Source organism: Dysidea avara, chromosome 1, assembly GCF_963678975.1.
Source record: "Dysidea avara chromosome 1, odDysAvar1.4, whole genome shotgun sequence".
Taxonomy (NCBI): Eukaryota; Metazoa; Porifera; class Demospongiae; order Dictyoceratida; family Dysideidae; genus Dysidea; species Dysidea avara.
Genome location: NC_089272.1, coordinates 2,257,702 through 2,283,730, shown reverse-complemented (window position 1 = coordinate 2,283,730; position 26,029 = coordinate 2,257,702). Strand labels below are relative to the sequence as shown.

At 39.1% G+C, this 26,029-nt stretch overlaps 2 protein-coding genes across 38 annotated transcripts in view; one reads left to right on the top strand and one right to left on the bottom strand.

Annotated features, from left to right (window-relative positions):
- The window catches only part of LOC136252779 (uncharacterized), a 151,293-nt gene that overhangs the window by 109,902 nt on the left and 15,362 nt on the right, over positions 1 to 26,029 (top strand). The window lies entirely within an intron of this gene.
- LOC136252554 (serine/threonine-protein kinase ATR-like) overlaps positions 1 to 26,029 on the bottom strand; it is a 151,722-nt gene that overhangs the window by 122,115 nt on the left and 3,578 nt on the right. For 4 of the 35 annotated variants that reach the window (XM_066045129.1, XM_066045138.1, XM_066045029.1 and 1 more), the window contains exons 4-34: positions 25,810 to 25,931; positions 24,472 to 24,526; positions 22,696 to 22,758; positions 19,963 to 20,208; positions 19,828 to 19,903; positions 19,679 to 19,776; positions 19,084 to 19,197; positions 18,274 to 18,364; positions 18,031 to 18,218; positions 17,923 to 17,977; positions 16,960 to 17,864; positions 16,365 to 16,487; positions 16,226 to 16,315; positions 16,117 to 16,172; positions 15,978 to 16,064; positions 15,887 to 15,925; positions 15,754 to 15,829; positions 15,597 to 15,710; positions 12,749 to 12,790; positions 11,226 to 11,322; positions 11,098 to 11,172; positions 10,789 to 10,836; positions 10,690 to 10,734; positions 10,511 to 10,639; positions 10,228 to 10,329; positions 10,079 to 10,177; positions 9,671 to 9,751; positions 9,529 to 9,624; positions 9,332 to 9,448; positions 7,188 to 7,301; positions 6,692 to 6,770 (exon numbers count right to left, since the gene is read on the bottom strand). In XM_066045129.1, the coding sequence (XP_065901201.1) occupies positions 9,410 to 9,448; positions 9,529 to 9,624; positions 9,671 to 9,751; positions 10,079 to 10,177; positions 10,228 to 10,329; positions 10,511 to 10,639; positions 10,690 to 10,734; positions 10,789 to 10,836; positions 11,098 to 11,172; positions 11,226 to 11,322; positions 12,749 to 12,790; positions 15,597 to 15,710; positions 15,754 to 15,829; positions 15,887 to 15,925; positions 15,978 to 16,064; positions 16,117 to 16,172; positions 16,226 to 16,315; positions 16,365 to 16,432 (1,383 nt within the window). In that variant the 5' untranslated portion in view covers positions 16,433 to 16,487; positions 16,960 to 17,864; positions 17,923 to 17,977; ... (7 more) ...; positions 24,472 to 24,526; positions 25,810 to 25,931 and the 3' untranslated portion in view covers positions 6,692 to 6,770; positions 7,188 to 7,301; positions 9,332 to 9,409. Of the gene's footprint in view, positions 1 to 6,691; positions 6,771 to 7,187; positions 7,302 to 9,331; positions 9,449 to 9,528; positions 9,625 to 9,670; positions 9,752 to 10,078; positions 10,178 to 10,227; positions 10,330 to 10,510; positions 10,640 to 10,689; positions 10,735 to 10,788; positions 10,837 to 11,097; positions 11,173 to 11,225; positions 11,323 to 12,748; positions 12,791 to 15,596; positions 15,711 to 15,753; positions 15,830 to 15,886; positions 15,926 to 15,977; positions 16,065 to 16,116; positions 16,173 to 16,219; positions 16,316 to 16,364; positions 16,488 to 16,959; positions 17,865 to 17,922; positions 17,978 to 18,030; positions 18,219 to 18,273; positions 18,365 to 19,083; positions 19,198 to 19,678; positions 19,777 to 19,827; positions 19,904 to 19,962; positions 20,209 to 21,860; positions 22,286 to 22,695; positions 22,830 to 23,787; positions 23,878 to 24,471; positions 24,527 to 25,631; positions 25,777 to 25,809; positions 25,932 to 26,029 lie in introns of those variants that run through there. The other 31 variants (XM_066045153.1, XM_066045095.1, XM_066045146.1 and 28 more) reach the window with 27 other exon arrangements.

Below are 26,029 nucleotides of genomic sequence, written 5' to 3'. Positions count from 1 at the left end.
GGTGTTACAACAAGTGTCTGCCCTCTGTGCTTGCCTTTTCCTCTATCTTCAACCACACTAATTGTTACCTTGCAGTAACACACACATTAAGCCTTATCGACACTTTCCCTACATGAGGAGTGTATCCAGATACCACAAAAGTGCTTATTGAAAGAGGCATGGTATATACCCATAACTGCACAACAGGTTCACAGAGGATAATGACTACTACCCTTAGCTGAAATTACAACAACTGAGATGACGACCATCCTCTTTAATGTATGAAACAAACAAACATAGAGACCATGTCTCTTACAGTATATGATATAGCTGCACTTATAGCAATCAATCATGCCAACCAAGCCCTCTTTTTGGTCTACAAGTAAATGTAACAGAAAGCATGGTTACCATGCCTCACGTCTCTGAACTCATGTGTGCCAGCTTAAACACAAAAGTGTTCCGATAAGTTATAAAAAGCTCACCTGGGGAAGTTATAGGTAGCCCCTTCAGAAAGATTACTGTCTATACAGTTGGCTATTAACACTGCATTTACCAACCTGTTTATGAAACTGAGACATCCCATTTATGGGCACATGTTTAGACCACTATAATGAAACATGCTAGCCTGGAAAATGGCACAAAGAAGGACTCTGTTAATGGGTGGTTAAGAAGAAAGACAGGGCAAATTAGCACGGTTGTACTCTAGGGATGGTTTATGGCTTATACCAGACGTTAATATCCCTTATTACAATGTGGTTGGTACCCGTAAGTAATAGTAATCGTGTGCTCTTTCTGCTATGAAGTATTGAATTTTTCTGCTCGATAAAATGTCTTTTATCTATTTAAGCTTTATTTTGATACAATATCTAGTGGACACATTGAATATAGAAAACTGAACTGAGTTGTGCTGGCATGGCAGTTTTATGCATGCTGGCCCAGTTTGGTTCGACTCGGCTTGGTAGGTGTTTATACTGTAGTGAAAATCAAGACGAGTCATGCCAAACCAAGCCAGCGCACGATATGAGGTAAATGTAAACGCAGTATAAAACAGGTTCCTTATAACTGCTTGGTTGGTATCAAACTGTTTTTATCCATTGCTTATAATCTTTTATCACTTTGTAATTATTTCACAGTTCTTTGTTACATAAACAATAAACTAAGTTCTGGTTATGTACAGGTAGTGTTAGACACTAGGTAACTTGGTGACACATGTTGGAAAATGGGTTAATATCAATGCACAATTAGCATCAGTGCACTGACTAGTCACATTTGACCACATTAGCGTATTTTGAAGGGTGCACTTTTTCACAGATTCTACTGTTTTTACACATACACATCCAACCATTAACCCATTATCTTCATATTGTTCAAGTATTTGATTGTTGTAGTACGTACATGGCATGTTACGGATGAGAATACCTTCATGTATACTGCAAATACTCTAATAGAACATTCACAATAAAACAGTGCTAATATACTCTAACTGAACAATCACTGAAATGTTTGAAGATTTAACTGTGTGTACAAACTACATACCATACAGACTAGCATAGAGAGAAAACTGTATATGTTGACAAATGGCGAAGAGTCGCTGTCCTAACAATAACCCGAATGCTCTCCTTCACATTCTAGCTTCTAAAGTTAGTAAGCAATGTTGGAAATGTTTAGCAGCTGTGTGGTGCCCACCATGTGACCTGTCATGACATTTACCTACTATTCTAGAACAGTACAGAGTCCTATTACTGAGGTGGCCCTATTACTGAGGTGGTCCTATTACTGAGGTGGTTCTATTACTGAGGTGGTCATATTACTGAGGTAGTCATATTACTGAGGTGGTCCTATTACTGAGGTGGTTCTATTACTGAGGTGGTCATATTACTGAGGTAGTCATATTACTGAGGTGGTCCTATTACTGAGGTGGCCCTATTACTGAGGTGGCCCTATTACTGAGGTGGTCCTATTACTGAGGTGGTCCTATTACTGAGGTGGTCCTATTACTGAGGTGGCCCTATTACTGAGGTGGCCCTATTACTGAGGTGGTCCTATTACTGAGGTGGTCCTATTACTGAGGTGGTCCTATTACTGAGGTGGTTCTATTACTGAGGTGGTCATATTACTGAGGTAGTCATATTACTGAGGTGGTCCTATTACTGAGGTGGCCCTATTACTGAGGTGGTCCTATTACTGAGGTGGTCCTATTACTGAGGTGGCCCTATTACTGAGGTGGCCCTATTACTGAGGTGGTCCTATTACTGAGGTGGTCCTATTACTGAGGTGGTCCTATTACTGAGGTGGCCCTATTACTGAGGTGGTCCTATTACTGAGGTGGCCCTATTACTGAGGTGGTCCTATTACTGAGGTGGTCCTATTACTGAGGTGACCCTATTACTGAGGTGGTCCTATTACTGAGGTGGTCCTATTACTGAGGTGGTCCTATTACTGAGGTGACCCTATTACTGAGGTGGCCCTATTACTGAGGTGGTCCTATTACTGAGGTGACCCTATTACTGAGGTGGTGCTATTACTGAGGTGGTGCTATTACTGAGGTGGCCCTATTACTGAGGTGACCCTATTACTGAGGTGGTGCTATTACTGAGGTAGTGCTATTACTGAGGTGGTCCTATTACTGAGGTGACCCTATTACTGAGGTGGTGCTATTACTGAGGTAGTGCTATTACTGAGGTGGTCCTATTACTGAGGTGGCCCTATTACTGAGGTGGCCCTATTACTGAGGTGGTGCTATTACTGAGGTGGTCCTATTACTGAGGTGGCCCTATTACTGAGGTGGTGCTATTACTGAGGTGGTCATATTACTGAGGTAGTCATATTACTGAGGTGGTCCTATTACTGAGGTGGCCCTATTACTGAGGTGGTCCTATTACTGAGGTGGTCCTATTACTGAGGTGGCCCTATTACTGAGGTGGCCCTATTACTGAGGTGGTCCTATTACTGAGGTGGTCCTATTACTGAGGTGGTCCTATTACTGAGGTGGCCCTATTACTGAGGTGGTCCTATTACTGAGGTGGCCCTATTACTGAGGTGGTCCTATTACTGAGGTGGTCCTATTACTGAGGTGACCCTATTACTGAGGTGGTCCTATTACTGAGGTGGTCCTATTACTGAGGTGGTCCTATTACTGAGGTGACCCTATTACTGAGGTGGCCCTATTACTGAGGTGGTCCTATTACTGAGGTGACCCTATTACTGAGGTGGTGCTATTACTGAGGTGGTGCTATTACTGAGGTGGTCCTATTACTGAGGTGACCCTATTACTGAGGTGGTGCTATTACTGAGGTAGTGCTATTACTGAGGTGGTCCTATTACTGAGGTGACCCTATTACTGAGGTGGTGCTATTACTGAGGTAGTGCTATTACTGAGGTGGTCCTATTACTGAGGTGGCCCTATTACTGAGGTGGCCCTATTACTGAGGTGGTGCTATTACTGAGGTGGTCCTATTACTGAGGTGGCCCTATTACTGAGGTGGTGCTATTACTGAGGTGGTCCTATTACTGAGGTGGTCCTATTACTGAGGTGGTCCTATTACTGAGGTGGCCCTATTACTGAGGTGGTGCTATTACTGAGGTAGTGCTATTACTGAGGTGGTCCTATTACTGAGGTGGTCCTATTACTGAGGTGGTCCTATTACTGAGGTGGCCCTATTACTGAGGTGGTGCTATTACTGAGGTGGCCCTATTACTGAGGTGGTCCTATTACTGAGATGGTCCCAATACTGAGGTGGCCCATTACTGAGGTGGCCCTATTACTGAAAACCTCATTAATGTGGCCACAAAACAATCTGGCCTTATTATCGAGGCCTTCAACAAACCTATTACGAGGTTTTCAACAAACCAGCCACTGTCTAGCTGCAACAGCAATATTTACAATTGATTTAAACACACTACGTATGTAGAGTTTAACAGAGAGAAAGGTAGGAATACACACTGTACCAATTATTCCAGTATTACTTGAGACATAATGGTTAGAAGAGTATACTATCAGAATAATAGGTACAGCTTTCAGTAGCGAAAATATGCCTTCAAGAGCAGCAACTTTTGCAGTGATACCTTGACTGCCTCATCATTTAGGCCTCTTTACTGACGGAAAATTGTATTAGTTTTACCAGTTTGGTCCTGTAGTATGTGGCCACTGGCCACAATAATGAGGTGGCCCTATTAACAGAAATTAAATACATGTAATATAATAGAAAATATGTTTGGACTTGCTGGACCTGGCCACTATAATGAGGTGGCCACTAAGTGAAGTTTCACTGTACAAATTATATACACAAGTTGCTGAGTGCCTGCTAACTGAACAGAGCTTTTTCATCTCCTTGACAACCATTTTCGTCAGCCATATTGTTGAACAATTTTGTATGCAGTGGGCCTATGGACAAGTTGAAATAAGCCAATCTGCGTAAACTGCTAACAACTAACAGTCCAAGCTGTGGTGGATGGGCTTGATATTGGGTAAGAATTAACATATATAAAATACACGATAACCTATAAAGCGGTTGGAAATATCCCCATAGAATGCTCAATACTGATGTTCATAAATATGACCGAAATACAGTGTAATAAATGAAAAATTACGGCACCAATTTTGGTCGTCAAGGAGATGGAAAAGCTCTATAGTCAAACTTTATTACTTGCATATGCAATTAACCTTACAAAGCATGCACTACATTGTAATATGCTATCACATCACAACTACACAGTTGGATGAATACTATCTATTGGTAAGCAAGTAGCATCTAGATATACAAAGCTGAAAAGCTGTCTATCTGTCTGTCTCCAATGTCTGTAACTCAACAACCAAAGCACGTATCAACACGGGATTTTAACAAAATTAAACGCTCATCATCTGGCTACTCCGAGTTTGTTGTTACAGACCGCTACATGCTTCCTTTCATTCTCTATAAAGCGTTGAAGGTGTTGGTGTAGAGGAAAGCTTGAGCTACATCCCTGTCAAAACCACAAACATGCAGCCAAAGCATTAGCGCATAGAACTATTAACCCAGAGATCTCCTACCCACGACAACTTTTTTTCCTTCTCAGTCCTTTTCATGACACACTTTTTCATGTGTCAGCTACTGACAGTGATTACTCAGCAATCTGTGCATGTATGTATCGACACGATTCACACGCGAAATGAAACACTCACCATCTGGCTACGTCGCAAAGTTTATTGCAAGCTTCTATGTGCATTCCTTCGTCCGCTACAGCACCTTGAAGGCCATGATGTAGAGAAAACTTCAGTTGCATTCCATTGCTAACCACACGATATACAGCTCAGCTGATAAAGAAGTTGTTGTGGTTACTGTTGTGCAGGGTGTGGATTCAAATCCCGCCAGTGACAAAAACTTTTTTTCTCGTTTTAATACACCTTTTTGGTGAATACTTTTTCAAACTGAACTTTTTCTTATAGTAAGTTCATAGCATCCTGGTATTGCTTCACCACGTATGGATTGTTGGAAAAGTATACAGTATAGGGATGGGCAATTATTCAATTATCGTGATAATCATGATTATTTTATTGGCAATAATCGACATCATGTACTTTTCATTGACTAGTGATAATCGAAATTGGCAACTGTCCGTGCAATAATCGTGGCAATCAGAGAAATATTTGTAAATTTTCAATGTAATTTAACCATTCAATAAACAATTCATTATGTGTTTAGTGTTTTTCATCACAAGAATTGAGTTGACAATAATCGTGATAATCATGATATTTGTTCATGACAATAATCGTATAACAAAATATCAATATCGCCCATCACTAATACAGTAGCACATTTGATAAGTATGGGGCAGGCATGGGCAGACCAATTAGGTGCAGTCTGTATGTTTGTCCCATGTGTTCTATTAGAGGAAGACCCTCCTTTTTGTAACTCCAATTCTTTGCGATGTGATGAAGTGTGTACCTGTGTACTTGCTCAAACATTCAGTTGTTTGCAGTATAGCTACAGCTTAATGTTGACCACGTTATTGCAGTGCTTGCATGATAGGATAGCACCACATAATTCTGCTGTTTAGTTAACTCCATGTTCACATCACTTTAATTATTAGCCTTGAATGGTGGTGAAATAAGGTTCATGATATCACCATGCATGTTATTCAGTTTAGGACATGATCTTTATGCTTTATTCCTAAAGCATTGATTCATGTTATTGCAGTTAATGTAAAAATGTGAAATGGTCCTACATGTAGGACAGGTACCTGCTAGTTTAGATTTCTTGTACTAAATACAATAGAACCTCACTGATACATAAGGACACTTTAACTTGATTAGTTGTTTAAATGGTAAAAATCTGAAGAGTATAGGGTCAGTAGGTTGGCATATAAATAACATACTAACAGAAAACAGGATAAGAAGACTATAAAAATAATAGAACACAAGTAAGGGACATGGTGTCAACATTGCGGCTACTAATTTACAGCTGTAGTGTGTTGCTGAGTTAAGTTTTGAGAGTGGTTAAATGTATTGGAAGAATATGAGACTTGTTCTCAGCATTTCTAGTGTCACGTATTTCAGCTTCATTTTCACTTATGAGAATTATTATAACTTGTCAATCTATTTAAAAGGTGGGTGGCCATTGAAACAACTAATCAAGTTGACATGACCTAATACATACTATACAGCAAACATATTCAGTGACACATAACATGAAGAACATTGACAGGTTCAATACAAAACTAAACCACTACTTACCGCCATATATTTCTGTACAGCACCAACTCCAGCTGAAGGTATAGTATCAAATAATTGTGTCTTCCAGGGCCTGAGGCTGCTATCAATAATGTTCAACACACAAGAATCATTTGAAGACTCAACTTTAATAAAGTACTGACAAATAAACATGATTTCTCTAGAAATGTACCAGATAACTGCCATATATGGAAGTTGGGTTTATATGTCACCTAACCAATACTAAGATCAGTGATCGGTCTGAGTATGACAGATGTGCAAAAAAATTTAACTACAATACACTTTGTCATTCATTCCTCTCCACACAAGTGTACTTACATACCCGCTTGCTTGCTCGCCCACACACACAGCACACACGCATTTACATAAACGCACCTACACACACACACACACACACACACACACACGCACACACGCATGCACACACACACATATACATAGTACTGACAGACAGACAGACAGACAGACACACACACACACACATACACACACGGCTTACCTAGTCACTCCTTGTACCCATCTACACAACAAGCTTACAGTAGGATACGATAAGTAGTAAATAAGGTCTTGATGCTAGTAGCACCTCTTAAGCAACTCCAACATCTTCAAGAACCTGAGTGTGGATAGTAGGGAATGGTATACATATTTACAACACAATAAATGCCTGGAAATAATTGTTGCATTTACATGTCTGTATTCAGGAACTACTTCATCTCTAAACAACTGTATACTATAGAAACATACAAAAAAGAAGACTTTGATTCCAATAGGTTTCATATTTTACAGATGCGTAAGGAAAAATAGGAATTTTAAGTTCGATTAGGGATCATAGAAAAAAAGTAGGGAAACAAGGGAGGTCGTCTACACCTGCAGATATACTAGTGAACACTTAATCCCTAATTCAATCTATGAAACTTAAAATTCCTAATTTTAACACTTTTTTGTTTACTTTTTGTAACATTATTATGGCTAATGAACCCACGTATAGAGCATCAAAAGAAAGGAGGTGCAATGTTTTCATGTAGACGTGCGCCCCTGCTATCAAATACTGCTTTGAAAGTGCAGCGGCCATTATTACACTTCGCTTTCAGCTATGTTCAGCCCATTACACAGCATTACAAACGAAGAACAGTGTTAGAATCACCTCTGTAATCAATCTAGTCACCACGGAAAATACAAATGATTCCCGTTTACAAATGTACAGTACTTATAGGGAAGCCATGCATTGTGCTACCGCGAATCGACACCTTTAGCTGTCAGCAAAAAGAAATGGGACACAAAGGAGGACACTGGTAAGTCCATTGTGCTTGCATTGTACGTACTGCGGTATGCCGAAAGGCACTTCTCAGGACAAAGTGACATCGAACAGTGAAAAAATCAAGCCTGTAACCTTAGCCGTTATCGAGTTACACTTGCTTGAAGGCAGGCAGGCAGGCAGGCAGGCAGGCAGGCAGGCAGGCAGGCAGGCAGGCAGGCAGGCAGGCAGGCAGGCAGGCAGGCAGGCAGGCAGGCAGGCAGGCAGGCAGGCAGGCAGGCAGGCAGGCAGGCAGGCAGGCAGGCAGGCAGGCAGGCAGGCAGGCAGGCAGGCAGGCAGGCAGGCAGGCAGGCAGGCAGGCAGGCAGTTAGTTAGTTAGTAGAAAATTCCATTAAACAATTTCTTTTTAAAATTTTGTGACAATTTATTGGAAGCCTTTAGGATCGTACTGAAGGCACTTTCGGGCTTTGTTATACCAACACTGCCAAGGTGCCAAGATGGTATCGTGAAGCTGGTTTTTGGATGATTTTGTTTGGCCAGAAAAACATAAATCTCCATGATCCCTAATATCAGGAGCTTATGAGCCACCAAAGGTGGCGAAGGAGCATGAAACTCAGTTCCATCACAATCCAAATTACGTCACGTTTTTTGAATAAACTGCTACGAGTGTCGCACACAATTAGTATACGGTATCAACTAATGAGACTTTACTTCCCTTATATTGAAACTAATTGCTAATGAATTTGGATTTCGATGGCACCCAGCAGGCATCGTAAGTTTCATGCTCCTTCACCGCCCCATAAGCTCCTGCTAATATACAGTACTACCGTACTGTATGAATGATCTATTGCATGTTCCCTGCACCAGGTTTTATCTTCAATACAACAAAGCCATACCAAGGCATTAGTTTTCTTTATCAACACTTTCCTTAGAGATGATGTAAAGCTATTTGAAGCATTCACTCTAGTGTAACAGGTATTAGACACATGGTAGTATCTGTAGCTGCATAATCAGTTTTGTCACTGAAAGCAGAACATGATGATGATGCCCCTTTACAATCTAGCTAGACTTATTACAATAAAGTGGGGACCATGTCCCATAATGTTCTACATACATGTAAACCACTCAACCAAATGACTGTGCTCTATAGAAGATCTATCTGTGTAGTTGAAATATATATTATGTCTACATCTAAAATGGTTCAGACAGACTGATTTGTGCCCTGCATTAAAAATTTAGCTGATTAAGAATGTGTCTTGATTTTAATTTCTAAATTGAGTTTATGTATATTTGTACTGGATTATGTACTGTACAAGTGTCCAAATTAACAAGTTGTCAGTGTAATATGGACACCTTGTTCACACTACACTCACAACATATAGCCTCACCTTACAGTGTATCATCATATAGTGTAGAACAGACCAATTGTTGTCCTCCTTTAGAGATATAGGTGTTACCAGACTTCATCACTGAGTTGATCCCAAACAGTGTCTGTGGGACACTACCTGTAGTAAGGGAGAAGTGTAGTGAATACCAGGCAGGATCCTTGTGTTAGCCTTGTAAGCCAACATCCATATATACTTACCATTTGTCCACGACTTGTATCATCCTTTACACAGTTATCAAGTTGTGTCTGGAAGAAAGCCAGTATACCAAGTAGTCGGGGATTCAGCAACTTTGCCTGCAACCAGCATGACAGCTACGTAAGCACACTTAAACAGCCTTACAATGTCTCCATCTTTAAGGTTGGAACTATCGTGCTGAATATCTGAAGTAACACTAGCAAGTAACTTTAACCCTTCCATCACCTGGCAAAATTAATTGAGGGAACACAGTAGAAGACCAAACAGCTCACATAACAGGGGCGGATCCAGGAGCTGGCAAGGGGAGGCTAAAAAGTATTCATTCCTTGAGTAATAAACTGATATTGGCCTAACTGGCATTATCAAAGTGATAGCTATAGCTAGCTATTCTTCCTAAAAGGAAAGGGCAGTGGAGGAGGAGGGGGGAATTTGCCCCAAATGCCCCATCCTGGATCCGCCATTGCACAATGTTTCCATACACCTTCAGTGTATCATAAAACCTAATCATATTGTCTAATCCTACAAAAGGACACAGCCACCACATTCAATAACCTGGTCAGATGCTGCTGAGTAGTGTAGGATGAGCTGATTGTGCAGGGCCTGTGCCTCACTACGAAACAAACTCTCCATCTCAATGTTCTCTGTCTTCAACTGTATGTATGCAACACAATCAGTAAATAATCCCATCTAGTATACCTTACCCTGATGATGTTGAGGACCATGGGCAGTTCAGCAGGATCACAATGACACGCAAGATATGGAAATATGAACTTGAAGTTCTCCACCAACAGCTCTCGTTTGTCCTATGATCAGAGAATATCATATACTACACACACACACACACACATACACACACACATGTACGCACACACACGCACCACACATACACACACACGCACCACACACACACACACACACACACACACACACACACACACACACACACACACCACGCACACACGCACCACACATACACACACGCACACAGATGATAAATGCACTGGCTGTAGCAGTACTCACTCTTTCCAAAATCTTTGCTAAATTCTCCAAGATATTGCTTGTTTCCTGAGAAAGCTTCATTATTACTCTTGGCAGTAGCTCTTTGAGGCACGACTATAAACACATACAGACACTACTACAGCTCAAGACAACAGATATCTTACTAGAAGGAGACTTTTAATAGTCTGATAGTCAAACACTGCAGCTATCTACATACACAAACAAGTATACCCCAATTTTATAACGGATGCAATATTATGTACTTTGGACAGAACATCTTCACTCTTGTCTTGTAGGAAAGTCACAATAAACTGCAAAAGTAAAGCATTCATGAACTAGCTAAGCATATACCAGTACCACTCACACGCACACACACATACTCATGTAGCCACATATCAACACTACACTATGCACACACTACACTACACACACATACTCATGTAGCCACATATCAACACTACACTATGCACATACTACACTACACAACACACACACACACACACATACTCATGTAGCCACATATCATCACTACACTATGCACACACTACACTACACTACACACACACACACACCTCTGCTACTGGTGCTTTCATTTTTGATAACAGTCTGCCATTGTTGACTTTATTCTGCTTACAAATCTTCTTGATCTGTATGTCAGTTTGCAACACCATTGTGCGACCTCTTCCTTTATACCACTCACCACTGTGAAGGCAACTGACTCCACCAGACTTGAGGAGTCCAACAGACAACCCAACAAACAGATCACAGCCTTGTTGAATGTTTCACCATTACAATGTCTAGCACATAAAATGTACTGTACACAAGTATAAGGAAAAATTAGGAATTTCAAGTTCGATTAGGGATCACAGAAAAAAAGTAGGGAAACAAGGGAGGTTGCCTACACCTGCAGATACTGTATACTAGTGAACATTTAATCCCTACTTCAGTCTAAAGCTAACCATGACTGAAATAGGGATTAAATTTTCACTAGGTGTAAGCGATTCCCTACTTTTTATTACACTTCACTTTCAGCTATGTTCAGCCAGTTACACAGTGCTACAAACGAAGAACAGTAGCAGAACTGCCACAGCAATTAATCCAGTCACAACGGAAAATATGGACAATTTTCATTTACAAACGGAAAGCCATGCATTGTGCTACCGTGAATCGACACCTTGGGCTGTCAGCAGAAAGAAATGGGTCTCAAAGGAGGACAATGGTAAATCCATGATGTGTGCATTGTACATACCGCGGTATGCCAAAAGGCACGTCTTGGAACAAATCGACATTGAACAGTGAAAAAATCAAGCCCGTAGCCTTAGCCGTTATCAAGTTACACTTGCCTGAAGGCATCAGGCAGCTAGTCAATAGAAAATTCCATTTTCGTAACAATGTATTTAGGGTCATACTGAAGGCACTTTTGGGCTTGGTTATACCTAACCAATACTGCCAGGGCACTAGTGTGAAGCTGGTTTTTTGGTGACTTTTTTGGCCAGAAAGATCCAAACCTCTAATACACAGTACTACCGTACTGCATAATTGTACTGCTTAGATGCCCTATAAATATGACTTCAATACATACATACATACATGTATATTGTAGAGTACAACTACACACAGCTGAGTTTTGAACTACAATGCTGTAGGAGAAGCGCCTCTGCAGCCACCGTGGGAAATACGGATGATTCCAGTTTACAAGTGTAGGGAAACCATCACGCTAGCTATCGCAAATTAACACCTTTGGCTGTCAGCAAAAGAAATAGAGGACAAAGGTATTAAGTCCATGATGTGTGCATTATACGCACTGCAGTATACCAAAAGGCACATCTTGGGATGCAATGACATTGAACAGTGAAAAAATCAAGCCTGTAGCCTTAGTCATTATTGAGTTACGCTTGTCTGAAGGAATTAGTCAGTCAGTCAGCAGAAAATTCCACAATTTTTTTTTTTTAAATTTCATAGCAACTTTTTGGAAGCATTTCAGATTGTAACGGCACTTTTGGGCTTGGTTGTACCTAACTAATACTGCCAAGGCGCCATGAAGGTATTGTGAGGATGGTTTTAGGGTGATATTTTTGGCCAGAAAAGCCCAAACCTTCATGATCCCTAATATACAGTACTACTGTACTATATCATATAGATAAGTTTATTTACACATGACATAGGTATCAAAGGTGTCCATACAGAACAACTATCACATTGGCAAACACTCAACAAACTCACTTTGTTATTTTTCCAAATGTGTACGTGACTGTTTCTCTCAACCTTGATAATAAGATAGATAGCAATATAAACAGGTACATACAATATCTATTAACCTCAATTATTTGACTGGGTTTAATGATGTGTACACTGTCTACCATTCATGTGTACTACAGTTAATACAAGCCTATACTAAGCTTGGAGAGCATTTGGATGGCTTCACATTATGATAAACTTGATGTGAAAATTGTGTATCCCTTGAAGTAGCTACAGCAATTGTACTGTTTGTTAACAAAATTAGAATCTTGGATATTTGAAATGTGTTGGCCTGTTGTTTTTTGTAACCAGAAAGTTACTGTTATGTGCACACAATGTCTGTGTTTAATGGGTGGTAGTGACCACAACAGGTACTCGTGGTATATTGGTTAGCTTTGATGGTGTCATGTATATCAACTCCACGATGAGTTCAGTGCCATAAAATTGATGATTTACAACATGTGTACGTACCTACAAAATAATTTTTTCGTAAATCTACTAGAGTTAGCAAATTCATGACATTAACCCTGTAAATCAGCTAACACATACGTATAATGAATTATCTGACAGAGACCTGTAGTAACAGTCTTTGTACTTTTATGCCTATTCCAGCAGGGACAGTTGCTAAACATACATTCAGGTAAATAGAGGTAACTTCATGAATTTGTATGGCATGTCACAATGTAGAAAACTGGTATATACTATGGCAGCAACTGTACAACATGAAGCAGCTGTACAGCATGCAGCAAGATTTCCTGAATTGGATTTCAGCCCCTAACTTTAAACAAAACCGATGCATACCTAAAATGTGCTCTTAGGCAGTAGCTGTAACAGCGTTGTCCGTGCATCAAACTAGCTGAGACCTACATGCATTATTACTTCCAGTGTTCATACAACTTGTAGATACTATGTAGTATACAGATTGAACTTTCTAGATCATCAGCCTTTCTCACACCTGAGTCCTTGTTGGCAAAGCATTTTTTTCCATGTTTGAAAATATATTCTTGGTTCTCCTCGTGAGGGGTCAATAATCTATAAGTAACAATGAACACCATATTGCACTCCAATATGTTCAAGACATCATGTGCCAGTCTTACATACGTTGTCAAAATATATCAGCTATTCAGCAGATCATCCTAACCTGGTACATGTATTTTAGGGTAAAATTTAGTTTCTATTTTCTTGACTGCAGTTTCTACCACACCCCACTTAAACATTTCCCTTTAGACATTATCTAACTCCAGCAGAGTGGGAGAGATAATTTGTGGTCGATATGGTCATCTTATTCTACTACTATAAAAGACCCTACAACATTTACACAGCATTGTCATGAACATGAACATGAGTAAAATACTGCAAAAACTACTGATCCTGCTGGTCTGCAGTTACGCTTGCTACTCAAAAGAGTGCTATACCAAAGATGCCTACACTGAATCAGAGAGGCCTTCATCTTGTAAGGATATACCGGACAAGTATCCTGCTACTCCTTCAGGATATTACTGGATACAAGCATCTGGTCAACCCACTAAAGTCTATTGTGATATGACAATTGAACATTGTGGCAGTAAGGGTGGCTGATGTTGATATGTCCAAAAAACATCATTCCTGTCCTGGTAACTTTAACCTCATCTCAACTCCTATACGTACCTGTGGAGGTCTGACTACCCCCGGATGTGCTAGTGCCAAGTTCGGAATAAGCTACAGTAGAGTGTGTGGCAGGTTGAGAGGATATCAAGTTGGATCGATTGATGGGTTTGGCTCTTATGTAAATGACCAAACAAATACTGACTTGATAATGGATGGGATATTGATATCTCATGGTGACGGGCTTAAACATGTCTGGGCTTATACTACTGGTAATGAAAACGTTCCAGTGAAGTCATTTGATACTTCTAGAGGCAATGTTTTCTGTCCATGGGCCAATTACAGGTTTAATGGAACTATCCCAGCAATTATAGGAAATGATTACTATTGCTAGCTACAATGGAGTTGTTAGTAATCCAAGAAAAGGTGCGTTCTATCCCACACCAATATGGACTGGCCAGGGATGCACTTCACCAAGCCTCTGTTGCTCATAATATAGTGGCATGCCATGGTTCTGCAAGACACTGCCTGTGGAAACCACTGACTACATTGAGGTACGTAATTGCCATAATGAAAATGAAGAAAACACTGCAGTAGAACTGATAGAACTTCTTGTACGTTAAAACAAAACTGCTATTAGCTGTACAACGCTTTTTTTTTTTTAACTATTTTTTCTTGGAATTATATACTTTTATTGAATTACACAATATGTGGACTATCTGTTGTTTATATTAACCATTAGTATAATATAGAAATGTAACTAACTGTGGGGAGTTGTTTGAATATATGTTAATCCATGCACAAAAATTAACAGTGTGTTTGGCTACCACACAAACGCCTAACCATTAGATCATATAAGCTGCAGCTAAAATGTAGATCTTACTAACACCACATAACAATATCCTTTAGCTGTATGATAGTAGCCATTGGTACTACCAAGCTTAATAGTACATGAACTGGTTTTATGCTATCCATTTTACACATGTAGAAGGTAAAATTAGGAATTTTATTAAAATTTGATATGGATCACAAGACATCAATAGTGAAACAAGAGAGCTTGCCTACACATGCAGTTATACTAACTTATCGGAGGAATTTTTGGCTGTTCTGAAGACACTTTTGGACTTGATGCTACCTCACCAATACTGTCAAGGCACCTTGAAGGTATTGTGAGGCTGGATTATAGTCAATAATTTTTGTAAACCTCCATGATATGGTACCACCACACAGTATGATTAAGGTCACCAACCTGGGATTATCGTCATTAGTAGCTACGACAAAGACATCATTTAGTCGTTGGACAAGAACATGATTCTCAACAGATGACAGCTCATCATCAGAAAATACATTCAGAACATGTGAACTACAGAAAATATAAACCTCCTCATCATTTATACAAATGTTACCTGAATGCTTTTCTGGTAGTGTAACTACTGCTGGTAATAAAAGCGAGAAACGCTTCCTTGAATGGCTGAATGTCAACTAAATGTCATTAGAAAGATTTTTGAGTTACGAATTATATACGAGTTCTATACTTACATATGAATGTACTAAGCTGATTCCAGTACAGCAGAAACACTACACCAATCACACAATATAACAGGCAGAAAAAGTGATCACAATGGCCTACTCTGCCTGGTTGACTGGTTAGAATCTGATTGTAACATTTTCAGGTAACCAAGTGAGAGAGAAATCTTGTCAGCATCTGTTTCCACCACTGAAAATAAAACTCAATAAACTGATGAACACTCCTATCATTCATAGGTAACCTTTAATACTGCCTGTATAATGCAATGGCACTAACAACTTGTTGGTATCAAATATACTGCAACAATAAGCACATGTGTAGCAACATAGACGGGTACCATATACCCGTACTATTTCACTGGTTCATTGGAGCAACATACAGTTAATAGGGATGGTAGTACTGTAATGAGACCTTCAGTGATGTCATCATGCGATATGCTCCTGTAGGGATCAGGTGATCTGATGTTTACAATAATGTAATGTGGCTCACATGATCAAGTGTTTTAGTAATTGATTGTCTTCTATTTGAGAACAGTAGGCACCCAAATTAGGTAACATCTTGAGCTTTTTGTTCCCGTAATCATGGATAAATTCAGCAAGTCCAAATCATAAACTACATAAAAGATGTGCAGTACATAACACAGTGCATAACACAGTACATAATACAGTACATAAACAACACATAACACAGCACATAACACAGTACATAACACAGCACATAACACAGCACATAACACAGTACATAACACAGCACATAACACAGTACATAACACAGTACATAACACAGTACATAACACAGTACATAACACAGTACATAACACAGCACATAACACAGTACATAATACAGTACATAAACAACACATAACACAGCACATAACACAGTACATAACACAGCACATAACACAGTACATAACACAGCACATAACACAGTACATAACACAGTACATAACACAGTACATAACACAGTACATAACACAGTACATAACACAGTACATAACACAGTACATAACACAGTATATAACACAGCACATAACACAGTACATAACACAGCACACACACACGCACAGAGTACAATTGTGACTGACCATGGCTAACTGTAAGATTTGTTACGAAGAATTGAGTACTTATCAACTGGCATCACTGCAAAACTTCTAAAACCACAAACCAGCAGCTCACCAGCTACAGAACAAAACACACACACACACACAATAAACTCAAAATACTCTAATAGAACACGCACTTAATTTACAAGCAATTTCCAGTAACCTTATTTTGATCTCTTTACATTGTTATGCTATCAGTGATCCACCCCCCACCACACTGGACCAGTTGGTGGTCACATCAGACTAAGTGACACATCACAACCATTAGCACACTGTAATAAACTAACCCTGGAGCACTAGGCTCAGGGTCTCAGACATGTTACGCTCAATACTTTCTACAAATTCTCTTGTAACTATCGGTGTTCTCAGACCTAGTTACGTCAACAGTGACAATACTAATATGATTGCTGGTATACTAGCTCCATTAGGATGGAGATGACTGTTTGATTAGGATAGAGAATGCATATTTTTAGATGAATGTCCTTTACATTAACTGTTTATCAAAGAAACCGGCTACTCTTTCCTATCAATTGAATTGTTTTCCAAGTTTTGCAACAGTGATGCTTAAGATTACTGTGGAGCCTGAACACCTTCGCTCCTAGAGTTATACAAAGTTTCCAGATAAGTGAAGTTGCTTGAATAACTGAAGCCATTAACTTAGTTCAGTTACTCTAAAGATATGACACACTAGCAATAAAATACTCTAATTGAACAGTCGCGTTGGCACTTGGATAATCAAGGTGTTTAGGTAATTGAGATTTGGAGAACCGGATACACTGTATTTAGTATTTTTGCTGACATAGTTTAGTTGTGCCTACCTCTTCTCAATGGCAGGGAAATTATCCAGCAGAGACAATCCATTGTTGACACCGATATTTTGTAATCCGCTAAAACAGATGTACAATATACACAAGTACTTTCAACACAGACTCCATCTTAACTGACCACACAGTGACGCTGCAAACACTGCACCAATAGCATCACACATGATGCTATAGATCTAAGGAATAATATCCATGACATGTTAGGGAGTAATATACTGTACTGGTGTACCTTTTCTAATGACTTCACATCAATTGTGGAATGTTTGTTGAACACTGTTGCTAGGAGATGGTTTCAAAGCTGTGTACTACTTGTGACAGGCCCCAAGTGTTAAACAAACAGTCTAGCTGTCTCTTTCTGACAATAGTTCTAAAGTGGATCTCCATAACTGCCCATATTCCTTCTAATGCCTAGATCAGCTAAGTGGTACAACACATCATAGGAGTGATATAGTAGTGTACAGTTAGTACTTACTGCTTCTGTGTTGTCTCCTAATTGTCTGGCAACGTTGAGCATTTGTGTCAAACGTTGTATCGGCCGGTTTGTAAAGGTGGACACAGCCTCCCTACACAATACAGAGGGTAACTCATATGTACAGCATATCCAATACAGAAACACATCAAGAGAAATCTTGTTTACTGAAACTTAAGGCACCACCCAAACTCCATCTTTTGGGTGTCATCATGAACAACGTTTGTAACACAAAATTAAATGTACGTGTCATTGGTATACAAGTGGCCTGCCTAATTTGGTCCTAAGATAACCAGAATAGACAGGCTTCACAATTATTGTGACAACTACATATACTTTAAAATATCAATCCTCATACACGTTACTTTAATAACAAATTGTTCAGATAAGCAGCTCCATTCAACTATTCTAATAGAACATACACCTGTTGAGAAGAGTCTAGTATTGTACTGCTGGATAATCAAAGGTTTGAGATTCAGAGCACTACTGTAAATTGTTGGTAAGTACCTTCAGTACAAATAAGTTGCTACAAAATTTAAATTCTAAATTTTATTAGATTTTTCTGACTGACTAACTTACTAATGCTTTTAGACAAGCATAACTCAATAACGGCTACGGTTATGGGCTTGCTTCTTTCATCATTTCAGCCCAAGTGGTACAGGGTACTTATTGGCATACCACACTAAAGATGTTACAGTATGTAAATTATAAGATACTGCAGTAATCTATATCTATTACAAGTTGTATATGCAAAGTATACATGACTCTTATGTAGTCAAGATGTGTGTTCCATAACTTTAGGTAGGTACTCACTTGTTTTGTGGAGCAGGTGACTGCGTGAAGACCACACTGTTACAGCGTCGTAGTCGCTTGTCAGAACTTGCAGTCTACTTCAACATCAAATGTACATGTGGCAACTTGATCACACTAAATATGTGAATATCAGATGTGAAACTTTATAGTGTATGCTTGTAAGATGTACTGTAAATGCCACAAGGACATGAATGGGTTTTATTCTAAGGAACAGTTTGATCTCTCTATTTATAAATGCTTTTGTACTTGTCCCCAATGACTGTTGACAAAGTAAACACATTTAATTCTAAAACACACACACACTCACACACACTCACACACACACACACACACACGCACACACACACACACACACACACACACTCACACTCACTCACACACACACACACACACACACACACACACACACACACACACTCACACACACACACACACACACACACACACACACACACACACACACACACACACACACACACACACACACACACACACACACACATACACACACACACACACACACACACACACACACACATACATACACACACACACACACACACACACACACACACACACACACACACACACACACTTCTTCTTGGGAGTTACTGTAACAAGTGCCTGAGTGTTAGTCGCATTATCCTGTTGGCTCTCTTTGTAAACTGCCAAACTGAAGGCACCAACAAATGGCTACACATTAAATAACTAGTATAGTCTCATACAACTATACACTACACTCACCTGACAGTTAGTCACATGACCAATGACATCACAAGTGGTCCAAGTCACAACTGCAGTGTCATAGAGTCCAAGTGTACTATAGTGTAATGGTGACACCTCATAGGATACAGTGTAACAGACCACATCATTCCTTACCACTGCTTAGGGTTTGCAAGTTTATGGCTAAAGCTCTTGTTGGTTACACTCCAGATATTTTGGGCGTGGCTCCAGGCATGAAAGATGTAAACAAGATGGACATGGCTTTTCCTCTACGATGATATTGATTGGAAGGAGTTTCAGCCCAACGAGATCAACGCTTGTTACCAGAAGTGGATCTAATCCTCTCCAGCACCATGATTAGTACAAGAAGTCTCTGCCCACCAATATGGTTAGGGGTTTTCCCTGCAATATAGAAACAAGAAGCTGTCATATGGCTAGCAAAAAACAACTTCTAGTGAGAGAAATATTAATGAGGTGGAATCATGTATAGAGGACACACCCAATATAGACACTTTAGGACAATATTAAAGTGTCCTTATTAAAATGATGTGTATGATTTCAGGTGGTGAATGGATTAATGCAAACACAATCATGTACAAACATCTAACAATGAGGTATCAACTGTTATTTGATATCAATTCAAAAACATCACCCTTCAAGCTAAGGGTACTAGTAGGTTTAGGACACCACAATTGTCACTACCAATGACTTGAGCTACACTCATGGTTATTGTTTGTAGTTTGTTATTATCTGCTTTACCAGTTAGGCACTGGAGGGGGAACACTGAAGGCAGAGCCTGTATGAGGTGTTTACCATGAGCCAGGGAACCTAAGCTAAAATCATTGACTAAAGTGAAATGGGACAAATAGGATTTGAACCATATGCTATATGCTAGTGGGGAAGGGGTAAAATCACATGTACACTTTTTAAAAATGCTGATCACATGAGTTGGTAAGATATCCGAATGCAGTCCATAAGACTTTAGTAAACCACTACTGCTACTTGATGAATGCAATTCAGTGTCCATGTAAATGGTGGACTAAAGCGAACTGATACTGTTAATGCAATGGCCCAAGCCAACATGATTGGAAATGGTGTGCTTTGGCGAACTCTGGGAACAATGTAGGGCTACCAATGAAATGAGGCTTTATAAGCTGAAGGAAAGATAAAAGATACTGAAAGCTCAATCATGTTTCAAACTATACAGGCAAGACATCACCCTGATATAGCGTGATAACACTACAGGCATTATATACTTTTATAACAGCATTGACCATACTGTACTTATGGAGGCTGGATTATGTGGGTACTAATTTGTTGACACTATACAGTTGTGGTAGTTGTGTGTTACCCATATAGAAAATCTGTCTCTGCAGAGGTACCCATATCTGGGGGTTATGAAAACCTGGACTGGACCGGACCAAAAGTCAATTCTCCAGGTAAGCAAGATTAACCATGTTACAAATATTTACTGCTATTTACATCCTCTATAGCGCTTATACACCACTCACCTTGCAGCAACTCTGCCAAGCACACAATTACAATGAAAACTTTCTAATGTGCTTTGCTACATGATCACTACAAAGCTACATATTCTCCTGCTGTACTTGCATAGAACTGGCACACACGAGTGGCTGCACGAATTTGTTAGAGTCATGCGCTTTACTCTAGAAATCTATCTTGAAATAATTGAAGTACTGCCTACCTTGCTTAACTCCATGTGTTATCTATCACTAAATGGATTTCGAGACGAGTTTGACATTTTAGCTGCTAATTTAGTTTCAATCACTTTGCACAGCACAACTCTAATAAATTCAGACAGCGACTCGTGTGTGCCAGTTCTATGCAAATACATACAGCAGGAGAACACGTAGCTTTGTAGTGATCATGTAGTAAAGCACATTAGAAAGTTTTAGTTTAGTTAGTTGTTCTACAGTGTTGCTCAACCATCGCGATCACGTGCTTGGCAGAGTTGCTGCAAGGTGAGTGGTGTATAAGCGCTATAGAGGATGTAAATAGCAGTAAATATTTATAACATGGCTAATCTTGCTTACCTGGAGAATTGACTTTTGGTCCGGTCCGGTCTGGATTTTCATAACCCCTCCATATCTGACTCCAGTCTACCTCAGACTATGGTGAATACCAACAAACTACATTGTAGTACTGCTGTTGCTATCAGTGATGGGATGGTTTTGTATGAACACATTGAAGATAGCCAAGAACGAGTTGTTTCCGTGATGTGTATATACACATTTGCAAATCTGCATCAGGTTAATACTATAATGCCTGGTGTGTGAATGAACATTTCCCAGCTTAAAAAGCTTCAGAAAATGTCCTGACCGCCTGGCAGACTCCTGTAAGTGTTCAAGCATTAATCGGATGGCTGCAGGTTCAAGGCTGCCAGTCATGGATTTTTCTTTTTTCTCCTACTTTTCAAACATACTTAGTGAAGCTAATATAAACATCTTAGGCCTTTATAAGGCCTCTGGTATAATCATAATAAAATGATGAAGCCATAAGATGCATTAAAGACATAACAAACACCATAACATGGATTTATGCAATATTTAAAAAAAGTATCCGTGTATTTGTTGTGCAATACAATACAGCCATACAGTATGTGTCAACATTTATACAGTACACTTTGGGCTGAGGGTAGAAGAGTACTGTTTGTACGCTTGAAAAAAGGGTGAAAATTGTGGGCGATCCCTTAACAACCAACCACAAATTAAAATGGTCTGACATTTGAGCTATCTAACAAACTTTAAAAACACATTATGAATGTCAACTGGTTACCATACTGTATGTGTCAATGACCGATCATGTAGCATGTTGGTCAGTCATTTTGACACACTGAACACCGCAATACTGTGTTCACACAGAACTTACCAGAACATGAAGGAACTGAATCTTCTCTGGCAATTTCTGTGAAGTTGACATTCTCACTGACAACTATGAAGTAGTAATACAGAAAATTAGCAATGACATCATCTTTCATCTTGTGATGTTGATATTTATATTACCTAATAACACTAACACATACAGTAGGTACATATATGGGCATACAGTAGCACACATCTGACTTTAACTATATGTGAGCATACATTATGTGTTATTGTGTGCTAAATATTGTTATTGTGTGTTATTGTTACATTTACAAGAAGCATAATAACAGGTAACACAACACTGGCTATGAAGATGTGTGCGGACAATGTTTTCGACTTCTGGAAGACATATAATGTATTGGCTTACAACTCAACAAGCACAAAAATTTAACCCTTAAACCCGCATAATCCAGAAAAACTGGATTTCAACTTAATAAATATGCATGCTTTGCACAAAGCACTGTAACTTTTAAAGTGTCCACCCTATGGTTATGCAATTTACATCATTGTACTTGTAATGTAGCAAGAATTAAAAAGATACCTAGGGTTTTACCCTAACGCTAAATGGTGAGGCCTAAACTAGCTGTGCAAACAACTTTTCGGTAAGGAAACACACAAACCCTTTACATACTTTTATAAAATGGCCAATAACTTGATGGTAGTTGATCCTATTGCCTTGCAACAACTTCTACTCAATTCGTTGCAAAATTTTGCATCAGGCCATATATAACTCACATGAGTAAACCCACTCAATTCGTTGCAAAATTTTGCATCAGGCCATATATAACTCACATGAGTAAACCCACAATCGAAGTTAAACACGTGGCAAGAATTTAGAAACACAGCTCTAGACACCACTTCATAACAAGTAAGCCACTGTAGTTACAGTGTTCATTTAACCTTCTCCATGTAGCCCAGTAAACACACTTTTAATCTACATGTATTTGTAGGCTGTAAGAATTAAGTTACCCCACCTACTGTTGCCATGTGTGCCCATATTGTGTAAACACACATTTCCAAAAAGTTCTCTGTGGGTTTAAGGGTTAAATTATTTGGGTTAAAAATGAAATACATGATCAACTCTCCTGGTTACTACCTAGTATTGGTATCAGCTTTATTCTGGCAGTATAGGACTTGTATCGATAAGGCCACTCCAAGAAAATTCCTTGTTTCCCATTTCATTGACCTAAAAAATACACGAGGGTGGACGGTTCATTATCCATTATTCATTTTATACTAATTTTCAAAATTCATAACTAACTTACAGGTAAGAATAGCTAGTTACAGTAGAAATATTTAAACTAAGAACCTGAACAGTGAAAAGCTAGCTAAATGGGCTCTCTGAATGCTAAACTAGTTACTGCTATGTAATCACAGGATAAATAATGAATAAAATGTTCAGTTGACAGCAATAACGAATGACCATGCGGGAAGAGAATCTGCATGCGGGCGGGAAATGGGAAACAATGAATTTTCTTGGAGTGGCCTAAAGCTAATAAATGCCTGATACCAAGTGATACCTTGTATGGTATCTTTTCAAAATGGCAGCATACATAGTGTGTCAAATGGAGTTGAGCAAAAGCTGATATAAGCCATGAATTATTTAAAAGAAGCCAGCCACTAGCATTACTAGTAAGTCATGTAATAATATTTGTTGAAGCCATAAATGGACAGATAGCCACAAAACCAGCAAAACTGCAGTTGATGAAATCACATCACTAGAAAATTTTTGTTGTCAGTTTTTAAAGTGACAAGAACATCAAGACAAATATTTTATTACCTGTCCTGCTATCCTGTCCATGTCTCTCTGATCTTGACTGGTTAGCTTGCGACCACTGTAGGGAATACCATCATTTACATTGCAGTAATTATTAATATTACATGGGAGGATCAAAATGCCAACAAGTTTTGTATTCTCCATACAGCTACATAATAGGGCTGGAACGAAAATTGAAATTCACCTTTGATTGCATTGTTCAGTACTGCTGCTATGCACTTTCCACATGCTTTCACACTTATTAAATACTGTAGGTTTAGACAGATAATACTTAAGAAGAATGTGTATAAATACACAAAAACCTGTAACTTGAAAGCTAACATCGAATGTTTTGGGCACGTCTGCTATACTGCAATCATGTATAGGTCAACACCAAGTAATGGCTAAAAAGTTCATTTTTCATGAATTACTGTATCTATCACTTTATAAGGTGTTTTAAGGTTGCAACTATGGTAGCAAGCTGAACTGTGATGGTATAAAAGTGGAAGTGGCACACGAAGATTGATCGTGAAGAGACAAACATTGATCACACAAGAGGAATAAGCAGCTGTAATAAGGATAACAATGTTTATTTGTAATTCTTTCGTAGATTTACTAAGCTTCAAAGGATACTTTTATAATTCGAAGTTTACCTAACCTTCGAATCCACGAAACATTCGAAGCTTGTCCCAGCCCTACTACATAACTGTACTGTATCAGTCATACAATACAGTTTTATGTGGCTAATTTACAGTACACTTGGGTCTGACCCAGATTGCTATCCAGGTTAGTAATAGTGACCTGGTTTCAACTCTGGGCTGTCACAGGCTATCACAACAGGTTTTTACACGTATTTATACACTAGCAAATTTTGGTCCACTGTAGCTCATTACACATGAGGTTGTAGCAAATTTCTTTCGTGCACCTCAACTTAATCGGTTCAATGCCACCCTTAAGCTGAAAAAGCAATTGGGAAAATTTCCTAATACTGTACAGTACCTCAACAATTACACCTAACACCTTGTAATACTACAGACAATAAGACACATCATTGTCAACACAGAAAACTAGTCTGATGTTTATTAAATGTGATATCAAATGTTAAAGACAAGAAATGGCTACAAATATATTAACTCATTCCCAGCTGTAACCACCACATGGTAAATTGCTCTATAAACACTCACTAAACACAGTGCTGACAACTGGGATAACTCCGCCATGAAATGGTAGTCAACACACAATCACTTGTCATCAACAGTCAGTACAGCCATTTACTGGCCACAATTTTGACCACACTATCATATTATGAAGGCCACTGTTGTAAACTTGGCTGTTTGAATTAGGTGCTGTACACATCCATACTACATCCTTATCATCATCTTGTTCTAGTATTTTAACAACTTCTAGTTGTTATAGTACGTGGTGTACTACGGATGAGGATGCCTTGACATATATCACAGGAGCAGTACCTCTTCTTTTCCTACCTGTAACAATACAATCACAAATAATGTATTGTAGTCCTCCATTATCAAAATTACAGATAGTGCAATAATAAATTGAAGGGGCCAGTGGCAAAAAAGGA